Source organism: Nerophis ophidion, linkage group LG04 (genome assembly GCF_033978795.1).
Source record: "Nerophis ophidion isolate RoL-2023_Sa linkage group LG04, RoL_Noph_v1.0, whole genome shotgun sequence".
NCBI lineage: Eukaryota > Metazoa > Chordata > Actinopteri > Syngnathiformes > Syngnathidae > Nerophis > Nerophis ophidion.
Genome location: NC_084614.1, coordinates 41,557,918 through 41,572,126, shown reverse-complemented (window position 1 = coordinate 41,572,126; position 14,209 = coordinate 41,557,918). Strand labels below are relative to the sequence as shown.

Sequence of the window (14,209 nt, the reverse complement as noted above, 5' to 3'; positions counted from 1 at the left end):
TAAACAGTCTATCAGTAAATTGCTGAGGTATGGAAAATTGGGTAGGATTAAATCAGCTCTGCTCCTTCCAACTCCTTTTCGAAAAAATTGAGAAGGCTATAAATAGATTTTTTTGTAACTTGTACCACTAATGATAAAAGCGTATACTATTTAACACATGGCTGCCAATTTTTCTCTGTCGTTTTCAGCTAAACGACATCCATTCAACAAAAACAAGTCCGCGGCCAGAGTTCGAATATTTCAAGCTTTTGTGTTCCTTTAAAGGTGGATATGAACTTATGCACGTAACGCATTGTGATATGTCCTACAATAAACTGCACTCACACCACCCTTTTGGGTACGTTTCATGTATTTTCTACATGGACCAATCGGCTAAAGAGCACACGCCAGCTCGTTAAGCCGAAGACGTCACAGACTCATTTAGTGTTAGTTAGTCTTTGACCGGTCAACCCTGCTCCCATTGACCTTAATCCAGTGCAGTCGTCACTGACGTACAGAGCGATGTAGACTAACTCAACAAAACAATGCAACCCTGATCCATACATTTCACATCTACCGTAAAAGTGAATGAAAAATTGAATGGTGTATATATAAAGATGGACAGACATGAATATTTTAACCCATAAGAGCCCATGTCACCAACACTTTAAATGTCCTTAAATGCACTCTACACAGCATTGTGCTCGACTAAGCTCACTCTGCTAGCTTATTTCCAAAAACCTACTTTTTGCCATTAAAGATCACTTTAAAGCCAATTAACAACACTTTAATAGGGTGTCAAATTTTACACAATTCAACTTTTCTTCCAACATTTATCCAATAAATTCTTATAAAACAAGCTAGGAAAATATGTAATGGAAAGCAAAAATGCTAATAAGACAGTCGATACATTTTGCTGTTCAAATTATTTTGTACAGTGGCACCCGATTATGTTGACGCTCCGCAGACTGACTGAAACCAAAACGAGCAATCGCGTTCACATTTACGTGTGACTTTGTCCAGAGACGTAATAAGAGGGGCAATAATAAGGGATTTTTAAACCTCTCTTTACATGGTTTTCTTCCCTATGTGCATATTTTTTTATTAATATTCTTGCATTTTCAGATAGTTTAACAAAAGTGCTGTAATAATTTTATGTACTCTTTGACTACAATGAGAATAACGCTTTTGTACGTGTGCAAATACTTATTTTGGTAGCTAACAATATGAAATAATTATTAGAACCGTATTTTTTGGACTATAAGTTTAAGTGCGACTTATACTCAGTAGCGACTTATGTGTGAAATTATTACCACATTACCGTAAAATATCAAATAATATTATTTAGCTCATTCACGTAAGAGAAAAGACGTATAAGATTTCATGGGATTTAGCGATTAGGAGTGACAGATTGTTTGGTAAACGTATAGCATGTTATAGTTATTTGAATGACTCTTACCATAATATGTTACGTTAACATACCAGGCACCTTCTCAGTTAGTTATTTATGCGTCATATAACGTACACTTATTCAGCCTGTTGTTCACTATTCTTTATTTATTTTAAATTGCCTTTCAAATGTCTATTCTTGGTGTTGGGTTTTATCAAAGAAATTTCCCCCCAAAATGCGACTTATACTCCAGTGCGACTTACGTGTTTTTTTCTTTCTTTATTATGCATTTTCGGCAGGTGCGACTTATACTCCGAAAAATACGGTAATTATAGGAAGTCACTGTGTGCACATTTTAGCGCTGTGTAAACTACAGAGTAGTTATTTCACACTGCTTAATGATGGCGTCAATACTACCACACATAGCGACAATAAATGACTAATTTATTTAAAAAAAATTAACCCTTTACAGCTAAAATTTGATGTTGACAAAAAGCTGTCAAACCATGTACAGTGTTCCCTTGATTATAGCGGGAGTTACGTTCCAGACCTCCATGTGGTAGGTCAATTTATGCAAAGTAGAAGATGCTATGATCGATATTAATACTGTTTGCATTTTAGGCCTTCATAAACCCTTAAAACCCTCTTCTAAATCATTCCCACACTGTTAATCCCCTTTGCCACACCATTTCTACCACTTTTAAACCGACACGATTTTAACATAGACATTCTCTATGGAAGTCACCGGTAAAGGTCAATGACAGTTAGCTGATGATGAATGAATAATGGCCTTAATTTAACACCCTCTTTGCAGTCTTGCTATAAGACAGACTGACTGCTGTCGCCCTTGCGTGTCTTTTTTTCTCCTTTATGTAAGGAATTGAATATCGAACCATTAAACCTAATTTAGGCCAATGGCAGCCAAACTTGGGTGACATCGAAGGGAAACAAAAAACATTTTTTTCATTGAAATTTCACGAAAGCACGACGAAGCAACACTGCTAACGGAGGAGATTGATGCAACAGTTACTGAGCCAATCAGAATCCAACACAGTGCTATGGTTGGTCGCCATCAGCCTGTAGTGTGAGAATATACAGAACACAGTGCTGTGGTCGGTCTCCATCAGACAATAATGTGCCCTGTACGATTTCACGTCGATAAGATAGCTTGAGCTGTTGCCGTCAAATAATACAATACAAATATAAAAATACCTATTTACAATTTTATAATCAGCAATGCTCTGAGACCGTAGTAAGTCAACCACAGCGTGGTGAGGGAACACTGTATGTGACCTTTTTGATAAGAAAACCATGGTGGCCAAGGACTTGATGAGTTAGTCATCTTATGCTGTAAATGTTATTTGCTTTAACACAAAGTACAAAAATGTGTCATGTTCCACTTGGTATGTGGCATAGTTTAAATATACTTTTACTTGAAGCACAAATGGGTCTTGGTTCTTATGGGTTAAAAAAAAAAAAGAGTTAATGGTATAGTCAGGTCAACACAAGAAATTAATGATTTTCTTCACTATTAAAAATAACAGCGGATAAAAACAACCATCAGAGCAATACATTAAAAAATCAAAATATTATTATTATGGCTAGAGTAGTAGTAAAAAATATTTAACTAGATTCAGTCAGATCCAGGTCCAGTGGGTGAAAGCGTCTCAGCGAGGATGGCTGAGCTTTGTAGGGTGACTGGGAGATGAAGGGGGTGGTGCAGGGGCGAATAGGGTTGGAGGGGCGCCTCAGTGTGTGTTTTTGTGTGTCATTAAGGGTCTGGTCTGTGTGCGCGTCTGTGTGTGGGTTCGTGGTGAACGAGACAGTAAGTCTTTTCTTTTGGGTCCAGCCCCTTGCCCTGTTTGCGCCACTATTTCAAAATTGTCCAACCCACTTGCCTTTTCACAAAAACACAGACACAAACACTCACGCACGCACACACACACCCTCCGTTCAAAGTTCAAGATCCTTGGATATTTGAGTGGCGACGTCCCGAAAAGCTAGAGGTGCCCCCCAGAGTCGCGTGTAGCGCACACCGTTAGAAGTCCCGGAGGCGCCCGTGGAAAGGTGGCACACCTCCGCCTCGAAAGCCACGCAGCCCCCCGCCGCGCCATGGGTGCAGGACAGCAGAAAAGGGCCGGCGTGGTGTACCTGGCAGCCACATCTGAGCGCTGCCTCCCGCAGAGCAAGTACCACCTCCGCAGGGTCCCGTCGCCCACTTCCTCTCAGATCCCAGCCACGTCCGACGGCCCGGGACTCGGGCGCTTTTTGATACCCAGGTAGATGGCAACTGGGGAGGTAGACAAATGGAAACTGTTGAAAAATCTGGTTGCGACTGTGTTGTACGGTCACAAGACCTCCAGCTGTGGCATGCACTGACCTTGTGACCGCAAATCTCCTGATTCCCTCAGATTCATTTGTGACCCTGAAAGACAGAGACGATCTTAGCAGTATTCCAAAAAGCAGCAAGTTGTTTAGATTATATAACATACCAAACAAGCAACAACACCCACAACAAGCAGGATATACAGTATGCACAACAGTCACCTTCAAGCCTACCTCACTTCAATCTAAAGCATGCATTGATGGCTCTGTGTTGTACACCGTGCACATTGCAATTGCAATAGATAATACACATTTATTGTCTGTAAAGCCATTGACCACATGAAAACTCTCTGGCAACAGTGAACACAAGGTAGACCAGGGCTGTGCCTCAATTGTGGTCCAGCTAGCTTTTTATTGGCCTGTGGTACATTGGAAAAAAAAACGTAACTCATTTATACTGATATGTTTTTTGATAGTGCACTAATTTACTTCGTCTTCTAAAAACAAATGCCAAGCTGTCTGTTTTGTTCAAATGTATTCGTAATCAGCTGAAGAAGTAGGCCTATTGGGTCTTTTTAGCCCATTAGACTCCGGAGACAGCTGACAGGTATCGACAGGCCAAGCAGTGTGAGGCGTTGGTAGAGTTTGGAGAAGCCATGGAACAACTTCAGTAGACTTTCAAAAAGACTCAGCAACACCATCCGCCGTCTCAGGAGGGGGAAACCGAGCAATGTCAACAATGTGGAGATGGGAATAGTGTGCTGCTGACCTCGACTTGGGATGTTGTGGAGCGGTGGAAGAAATACTTTGAATACCTCCCACCTCTAGAGTGGGTTCTCCGAGGTGGTGAAAAAGCTTATTGGTGGCAGAGGCCCTGAGTAGATGAGAACCGCCTGGAATTTCTTAAGATTCTAGATACTGTTGGGCTATCATGGTTGACAACATCGAGTGAACATCGGGAGAGGTGCTTTTGGACTGGCAGACCAAGGTGTTGGTTTCCCTTTTTAAAAAGGGGGACCGGAAGATTGTGTTTCAACTATTAGGGATTACACTATTCAGCCTTCCTATCGACAGAAGTACTACAAAGGGGGGATCCGCGGGATACCTTGAGTTTAGGAGGAGCAGTGAGGTTTTTATCCCGGTTGTCGAACTGTAGACAAGCTCTATGTATACTCTCGGGTAAGGTCCTTGTGGGTGCATGGGGGTTTGCACAACCAGTCTACATGTGTTTTGTGGACTCAAAGGCATTTTGTCCCCTCTGATTTTCCCTGTATTGCCAGCGTCAGACCATTGCTAGCAGCAAGTTGGATCCGTTTCTAGTGACTTCGAGTGGACTTTGCCAGAGCTGCCTTTTGTCACAATGCTGTTCACAACTTTTATGGGCAGAATTTCTCGGCACAGTCAGGATATTGAGGGAATCCGGTTTGGTGGCTGCAGGATTGGGGCTCTGCAGATGATGTGGTCCTGCTTGCCTCATCGGGCCCTGATCCTCAGCTCTCACTGGATCGGTTCGCAGTCGAGTGTGACGAAATTAAAATCAGCACTTCCAAGTCCGAGTCCATGGTACTCACCCGGAAAAGGGATGCCTTCCCTTGGTTGGGGGTGAAACCCTGCCTCGGATGGAGTAGTTGAAGTAACTTGGAGTCTTGTTCATGAATGAGGGAAGATTTGATTGTCTATAGTGATCCTCTGTATTAGTCCATTATTTGGAATCTAGATCAGATCAGAGATATTAAACAGATGGCCAATAAAGAATTGCAAAGGATTTGGTGTGATGAGATATGGGTGGGGCCTTGGTCGACTCGGCTAAGCAACATGAAACTCGAATGACGGAATTCTGCTTAGTTTCTTTTAAACTCAAGATACTGGTGTTATAACAAATTTGCATTAATTTTCAGGATGCTTCCAGCTTTAATATTTATTATCATTAAGCTTGGTTTCCTTTTGTAGCCTTTTCTTTCCATTTGTTCTACTTTATTCTTAGAGATCGACCTTTCTGTTGTAGCCTTGAGTATTTTTTAAATTTATCTTGTACATTTTTGCACCACACAACTCTTGTCCGTGTCGGAGTCCAAAAACCAAGCCAAGGCCATCACAGGTTTTCTTTTTGCACAGCACTATGTTAAAGGGGAACTCCAGCTTTTTTGGAATTTTGCTTATCGTTTACAATCATTATGAAATACATGACAACGAATTGATTTTTTTTCTTCACTCTAACTATTAAATAAACGTTAAAAAGGGTCCCCTTGAAACGGAACCAACGGGTTTCCCAGATAAATAACCATTCAAATCTTGCCAACAATACTACATTTACATTTTGAGACATGAATATTGATCATGTATTAGTGATATTGTTATTGTAAGCATTAATGCAGACAAACTATTTTTAACGGCGACATGATCACTACCGTTTGTCCCTATGTTTACATCATCGAGTGGTCTGCTGTTTCCTCGCTTCCCTGCTCCTTGGAAGTTTATTGTAGTTCGTAAATCACCTGGAAAGTAGATGACTGAGGACATACTCCGACAAGTTGGTAAACTTTGACAGCTATTTAGGACCCGTAACTGGCGAGAACGACACCAAAAGAAGCTTGTTCCCCCCTGTCCCCTCTGTTTTTTGTTTTTTTTACAAAGATTGGGTTATTCTTCATCTAAATAGGAGTACACGATCATCCTAGCAGTAGACATCCTTATAACAGCAGACTTTGTACAATAAGTGATGTTTAGTTATGTTTGTTGACTCTCATGAAGTCTCCAGTGAGTAATAATTAGTGATGAAGAAAAAAAAGCAAACTTTGTGATGCCTTTTTTAAATTTATGCGCCACATATGCTTAATATGATACAAGTACCCAAAAATAAATGTTATTATAAATTTGTCCGTTACTATATTACTACATTACATTGTTTTATATACATCATGTATATAAAACCTTAATGGACACATTTGGATGTTTTCTAGGGGCATATAGGAAGAATTGAGTGGCTCCCCTAGGCTCTGTTCTAAGCGGACTTTTGATCGCATTTATTCAATATTTATATATCTATTGTCATGTCTTTCATAATGATTGTTATAGGCAAAATTCCCCAAAAAGTACAGTTTCACTTTAAGTGTTCAGTGATACCAGAGTAGACATGTACAAATTGATTGATAAAGGTGTGAAAACTCATATTGCCATCGTCTTGACAGTCAACAACAATACACAAAAGGAACCCAAAACATGCTTGAAACCAAAAGTGTGCAAAAAAGGACAGAAATAATATAATAAAATCATAAAGAGGAGCAAAAATTAGTAGACAGACGGATGAAAAGAAGTCAAGTATTCACAGACTGACGTAACTCCTGTGTGACCAAGCAGATGATGAAGCATCGCAGGCACACAAGAAATAAGACACACTGGAACTTACTAACGGTTTTTGATCCTTGGGGTAGAGTGCAACCCGACACTGATTTGTTTGAGCCCTGGCGCTTGGACGGGTCAAGGTTGACCCTGGTGCCATGACAGTAGGACAGCAGAATAAGATACAATGGAGAATAAAGAAAGGGAATATGGGGTAAGAGTGGTGGTTGGGCGTGGGGGCATGGGGGTGGGTGTCAGGAGATACAAGAGCAATAATTGAATTGCCGGAGAGCAAGTGGTGGAAGAGAGCGTAGCACAGGAGCTGAGTGGCAAGGATAAAGCTGAGGTTTGATTAGATTAGTCATATGTGATTATGACGACTGCGAGGAAGAGGGCAACAGACAATAATCCCAGGCCACAGACGCACTTACAATATGAATAAACATTCTAATAAGCATTGAGAACGCTTGAACTCAAGTTGAACAGAAGACCCTTTCACACTGTTGCATGGTATTATTACAAGTTACATTTGAAAAAACCCTCCAAATTCACTTTAAAAAACTGACAAATGTGTTATTTTTCCGTGAAAGATTCAGGAACTCGGAAATTGTTAACACAGAGGTCAAGTCTGGACTTGTCGGCAAAAATGGGTATACAACAAAATTATTATGAAAGTCACACGTAATTTAAATAAACAATAGGAAATATCACCATTTCTTAGTTATTCATTTTAATATATTTAATTGTTAGTGATTGTATTTATTTTAAAATGTATTAATTTCAAATTTGAAACACAGTAAACCCCTGTTTCATCCGTTTTATTGGTTCTGGGCCAGACCGTGGTAAAATAATTTCTGCGAAGTAGGAACTATCAAAATAGAAAAATCTAATCTTTTAATTGCTATAGTATAAAAAACACCCTTCTAAATCCAGTTTTTAACATTATGAGAGCACTCAAGACATAAAATAACAATCACACCTTTTATACCCAAAAAGTCGGGACTTGATGCTGCCTTTGGTTTAGCCAATCAGTGACCACAATACATGAACAGCGCACTCTGATTGGTTTGGGCTCATCTAATGGCCAATGCCACTGTAGTATTGATATTCTTAGTTCATTTATTTAATTTAACTTGAAAATGCTTAATTTAGGCCAAAAATACACAGAATATGCTTTTAAAAATTGTGATAGAGTGAAGCCGCAAATTACAAAGCTTGATGTGGCGATGGATGACTATATCTTCAAATAATAATTTTTTACTATTATTTCCTAATAATGATCTTTTATCTAATGTATGTATATTGTGTGTATGTCCAGACTTTAGGCACACCCTGTGTGTCAGACTATGTTTCTGTCAGTTTTTACTTCAGTTTTTTTTTATTTGATGTACTTTCTTTATTAATTGATTTGTATTTATTTATGTAATTACATACCTTTTATTTAATTAAAATGATAAAACCAATTTCTTTCGATTATAATTTATTTAAACCCCTTTTCCTTAATTCATCACTGCATAATCAAAGTAGTTCAACACAAAAGAAAATTCATTACTGTTCCAGAGAGCAGAGAATTAGATGAGAAAATAGACCTGGTTTCTCTTTGGTTAAAAATATTTAGCTTACTAAATTAGAACCAGATTTTTGTAGGTTTTGTGTTGCTTAACAGGAACACGTGACCTTCGTAAAACAGAACTTCACTGATTTTAAATATCTCGATGTAATATTTCCTGATGTGAAAATATATCAACACTAGACATTAAATACAGTATTGGTTTTTGGAAGATAAAATCATGTCAAACACGTCAAGAGTCTATGTCGTCATGATGTCACCACGCAAGCTACCTGCGAGTGAGTTTGGAGGTCAGCTTGGTGAAGAGGTTGGACGTCGCCCTGGTGCGAACATGGGGCAACGGGCTGGCATCATGGTGGGACAGGGTGGGTGAAGTGGGCGGCGCCGAGTAGATGGGAGGGCCACGGTCCCTCAGCTGCCCCCCGTGAAAGGTGCTGCGGATTGTGGAACCCCGGGTCAGGCGGCACCGGTCTGAAGAAGAGGAGGAAGATGCAGCTCCGGCCCCGGAAATGCTGAGTGTGGAGGGAGAGGCTGCAGGCAAGCGGTGGCTCAAAGAGCTGCGGTTAATTAAGAGAAAGCACAAATTGTGGGATTTAGCTGTGTTCGTACATGATTAATATGCTTATTTTTGTTATTAATCACCTGCGCTAACGCGAGGGCTGTCTTCAACTGAGGATTTTCACAGTTGAATCAGTGAATTATATTTCTATAGCACTTTTTTCTAGTGACTCAAAGCACTTTATATAGTGAAACCCAATATCTAAGTTACATTTAAACCAGTGTGGGTGGCACTGGGAGCAGGTGGGTAAAGTGTCCGTGGGGACACAACGGCAGTGACTAGGATGGCGGAAGCGGGCATTGAACCTGGAACCCTTAATTTGCTGGCACAGCATCTACCAACCGAGCTATACCGGTTGGTATAGCTCTGAATCAGATTTGTGTAATATTTTAATTTCCCCTTGGGGATTATTAAAATATTTCTGATTCGAATATTTTGTTTTTGATTAGTTATTATGTACTATTGACTTTGTTTTGATCGAACAATTGTGTGTAATAAAAGAAAAAAGAAACTAGTTTAAATTTTTTGTCTATATTGTTATACTGTCAATAGCACTAACCATATGTATGTATATATATTAGGGGTGTTGGAAGAAATCGATTCGAATAAGAATCGAATCGAATGCGATGTGCGATTCAGAATCAATTCTCATTTTTTTAAAAATCGATTTTTAAAGAAAAACATTTTTTTTTTTTTATCACTCCAACAAAACAATACACAGCAATACCATAACAATGCAATCCAATTCCAAAACCAAACCTGACCCAGCAACACTCAGAACTGCAATAAACAGAGCAATTGAGGAGACACAAACACGACACAAAACAAACCAAAAGTAGTGAAACAAAAATGAATATTATCAACAACAGTATCAATATTAGTTATAATTTCAGCATAGCAGTGATTAAAAATCCCTCATTGACATTATCATTAGACATTTATAAAAAATCAAAAAAAGAACAATAGTGTCACAGTGGCTTACACTTGCATCGCATCTCATAAGCTTGACTACACACTGTGTCCAATGTTTTCACAAAGATAAAATAAGTAATGTTTTTGATTTGTTTAATAGTTTAAAAAAACACATTGTTGCAATCAGTTGATAAAACATTGTCCTTTACAATTATAAAAGTTTTTAAAAAAAAATCAACAACTCTGCTAGCATGTCAGCAGACTGGGGTGGATCCTGCTGAAATCCTATGTATTGAATGAATACAGAATCGTTTTGAGTCGGAAAAATATCGTTTTTGAATCGAGAATCGAATCGAATCTAAAAAAATCGATATATTATCGAATCGTGATCTCAAGAATCGATATTGAATCGAATCGTGGGACAACCAAAGATTCACAGCCCTAATATATATATATATATATATATATATATATATATATATATATATATATATATATATATATATATATATATATGTATATGTATATATATACATATATATATATATATGTATATGTATATATATACATATATATATATATATATATATATATGTATATGTATATATATACATATATATATATATATATATATATATGTATATGTATATATATACATATATATATATATATATATATATATATATATATATATATATATGTATATGTATATATATACATATATATATATATATATATATATATATATATATATATATATGTATATATATACATATATATATATATATATATATATATATGTATATATATACATATATATATATATATATATATATATATATACATATATATATATATATATATATATATATATATATATATATATATATATATATATATATATATATATATATATATATATATATATATATATGGTTTCGTGCTGGTATATATAATAGTAATCCATCCATTTTCTACCGCTTGTCCCTTTTGGGGTCGCGAGAGATCGCTGGAGCCTATCTCAGCTGCATTCGGGCGGTAGGCGGGGTACACCCTGGACAAGTGGCCACCTCTTCGCAGGGCCAAATAATAGTAACATTTATGTTATATAATATATATTGAAATTTACAGTTCATACATGTGATCGATATTGGCCAATTTCATTCAGGGATGATCGGAATTCGCAGCATAAAACCCTGATGGGAACGTCTTTAACACTAACACAAACAACAGGATATTTTTAAATGTTTTATGATGTTTTCACAAATAAGCAAAACTTTGTGAACGTGTACGCCTGTGGAAAGAAACTTCTTAACAGATATTCAAGTTGAAAGGATTGATATTTGTATACTGGTTAAAAATAGCCCTATGAACATAGTACATGTTTTAACTTGTCTCTCAAACAAATCAGAATCGAGAATCAATAATTGTTGGGAACCAGAATTAAAAGGAGGAACCGGAATCGCCTAAATCCCCCCAAAATGCCCAGCCCCTACTTATTACACAGAAGCTGCTGTAACGTACATCCTAGTTACAGTTTGGATTACCACAGTTAGAAATGTTGAAATTTCCTAAACATGCTTGTAGTTAGCATGTGTATGGCATATCCAATTTTATTAACATCGAGCTAACACATTTTAATAAATGTAGCCTTACTCTCAAGCACCGTCTTGCTTTGTTGGCATGTAAAATTTTAACATTAGGCTAGGGGAGGAGATCTTGCCCCAAGTGGAGGAGTTCAAGTAACTCGGAGTCTTGTTGACGAATGAGGGAAGAGTGGATCGTGAAATCGACAGGCTGATCGGTTCGCCGTCTTTAGTAATGCGGACGCTGTATCGATCTGTTGTGGTGAAGAAGGAGCTGAGCCGGAAAGCAAAGTTCTCAATATACCGGTCGATCTACGTTCCCATCCTCACCTATGGTCATGAGCTTTTGGTCATGACTGAAAGGACAAGATCACGGGTACAAGCGGCCGAAATTAGTTTCCTCTGCCGGGTGGCGGTGCTTTCCCTTAGAGATAGGGTGAGAAGCTCTGTCATCCGGGAGGAGCTCAAAGTAAAGCCGCTGTTCCTCCACATCGAGAGGAGCCAGATGAGGTGGTTCGGGCATCTGGTCAGGATGCCACCCGAACGCCTCCCTAGGGAGGTGTTTCGGGCACGTCCGACCGGTAAGAGGCCACAGGGAAGACCCAGGACACGTTGGGGAGACTATCTCTACCGGCTGGCCTGGGAATGCCTCGGAATCCCCCGGAAGGAGCTCCACAAAGTGGCTGGGGAGAGGGAAGTCTGGGCTTCCCTGCTTAGGCTGCTGCTACCGCGACCCGACCTCGGATAAGCGGAGGTAGATGGATGGATGGATGGATGGACATTTTGACCTAGTCCGCTCGGAGATCCTGATTGCCTATTTCCCCCATAGATATAACTATGGTTTTCACGCCAAGTGCTTGAACCGATGTCTAATCTGCAACCGGACGTGAAGCCACGTGCAAGGAAGGTACAAAACTATGGTACCTTTTAGATTTTAGGTGAATCGGCACTCTATTGTACCAATGAAATTTAGTCAGTACCTATAAAGGTACCGAATTCGGTACCCATCCCTAATGACAGTGCAAACTAAGATTAAGATCGAAAGACCACCAACGAAGTGTTACCTGTTGTCTTTGCCATTCTGCAGGAGAGAGTGTCTGTCAGCACCTGTACGATCCGTGCAAACGTATGTATTCCGGCGGGTCATGGCGCTTCCAGGGATGTTGTTCTTTAAAGTGAGAAGCAAATACTCGGTCACACGTGTCAAGTATTGATACACATTGCACATTTTCTGTAGTGGACTTTATTTTATCCTATTATAGCATATGTTCCTAACGCGCAATACTCGGATATAATTTAGAGTAGTCAGTGTGTCGCTTGTACGAATTTTGTTATCTATTTGGGAATCTAATAAAATAAGATAACCATAAACTTATGAACTGTTTATACCCTTGCATGGGGGCACACACTTATCTTATCCTATGGTATAAAATTTGCTGTGTTTAATTAAAAAAGAAACAAAAAAAATACTTACGGTGGTGGCGGTCATGTCTTTGCGGCGGTCTGGGATCTCTGACTTGTTGGGGTTGTTGGCGCTGCTGACCATCGGGCTGGACGGAGGAAGGCTGTGGCTTCCCATCACGCTGCAACTAGCTTTACGCGAAGGCATTCGTCCCTCTCGCAGCTCCCTCTCACCTGTGCTCGTGGGGCTCCGTTTGGGGTGCATGACGGGCATGGAGGGGCCGCCTTTGTTGTGGAGGACAGCAGTGCACAGACATACAGGGATGCATATAAGGAGTATTCTGCATCAGCAGCCTACGGTTGCTTATAAAAGGAGTCCAGGAACCATGAAATAAAACAATGTTGTTATATTGATACATCTCAAAGTAACGAAAATTACTAGGGATTGACTTCTGATATGATAGTGGGGCCTTGACATTTGACCAATACTGATATTGATTCAATACAATATCCACAGGAATCAGAGATATTTGTTTTATTTTGTAGTGTTGAATGTTAGAAAGTCAATCAATCACAATCACAATTTATTCATATAGCTCTTAAAGACAACTGCCTCAAATGGTTTTATAAACCATAACATCTCAATGGCTTAATCAAGAGAAATTAGTCAAACAAAGAGCAATGTTAGGTATGAATAGCACTAACCTATTTATTATAAACAGTCTGGAACTCATTTGATCCCTAATTAAGTTGAAGAGGAGTGGTAATAAGTTTTTTTTGGCAACACTTCGTGGCCACAATAATTCATTTAGCATATAGTAAGTTGAATGATGCGAACACGTTTGTTAGCAGTGGTTCTCAACCTTTTTTCAGTGATGTGCCCCCTGTGAACATTTTTTTAATTCAAGTACCCCCTAATCAGAGCAAAGCATTTTTGGTTGAAAAAAAGAGATAAAGAAGTAAAATACAGCACTATGTCATCAGTTTCTGATTTATTAAAATGTATAACAGCGCAAAATATTGCTCATTTGTAGTGGTCTTTTTTGAACTACTTGGAAAAAAAGATATAAAAATAACTAAAAACTTGTTGAAAAATAAACAAGTGATTCAATTATAAGTAAAGATTTCTACACATAGAAGTTATCATC

General features: G+C 38.7%; 1 protein-coding gene across 2 annotated transcripts in view; it reads right to left on the bottom strand.

Annotated features, from left to right (window-relative positions):
* Nucleotides 1-2,572: 2,572 nt before the first annotated feature.
* The window catches only part of mark4a (MAP/microtubule affinity-regulating kinase 4a), an 89,533-nt gene continuing 77,896 nt past the window's right edge, over nucleotides 2,573-14,209 (bottom strand). Inside the window, exons 13-18 of one of the 2 annotated variants that reach the window (XM_061898078.1) lie at nucleotides 13,135-13,346; nucleotides 12,725-12,828; nucleotides 8,876-9,160; nucleotides 7,101-7,183; nucleotides 3,750-3,794; nucleotides 3,452-3,659 (exon numbers count right to left, since the gene is read on the bottom strand). In XM_061898078.1, coding sequence (XP_061754062.1) covers nucleotides 3,595-3,659; nucleotides 3,750-3,794; nucleotides 7,101-7,183; nucleotides 8,876-9,160; nucleotides 12,725-12,828; nucleotides 13,135-13,346 — 794 coding nt within the window. In that variant the 3' untranslated portion in view covers nucleotides 3,452-3,594. Of the gene's footprint in view, nucleotides 3,660-3,749; nucleotides 3,795-7,100; nucleotides 7,184-8,875; nucleotides 9,161-12,724; nucleotides 12,829-13,134; nucleotides 13,347-14,209 lie in introns of both variants that reach the window. The other variant, XM_061898076.1, reaches the window with a different exon arrangement.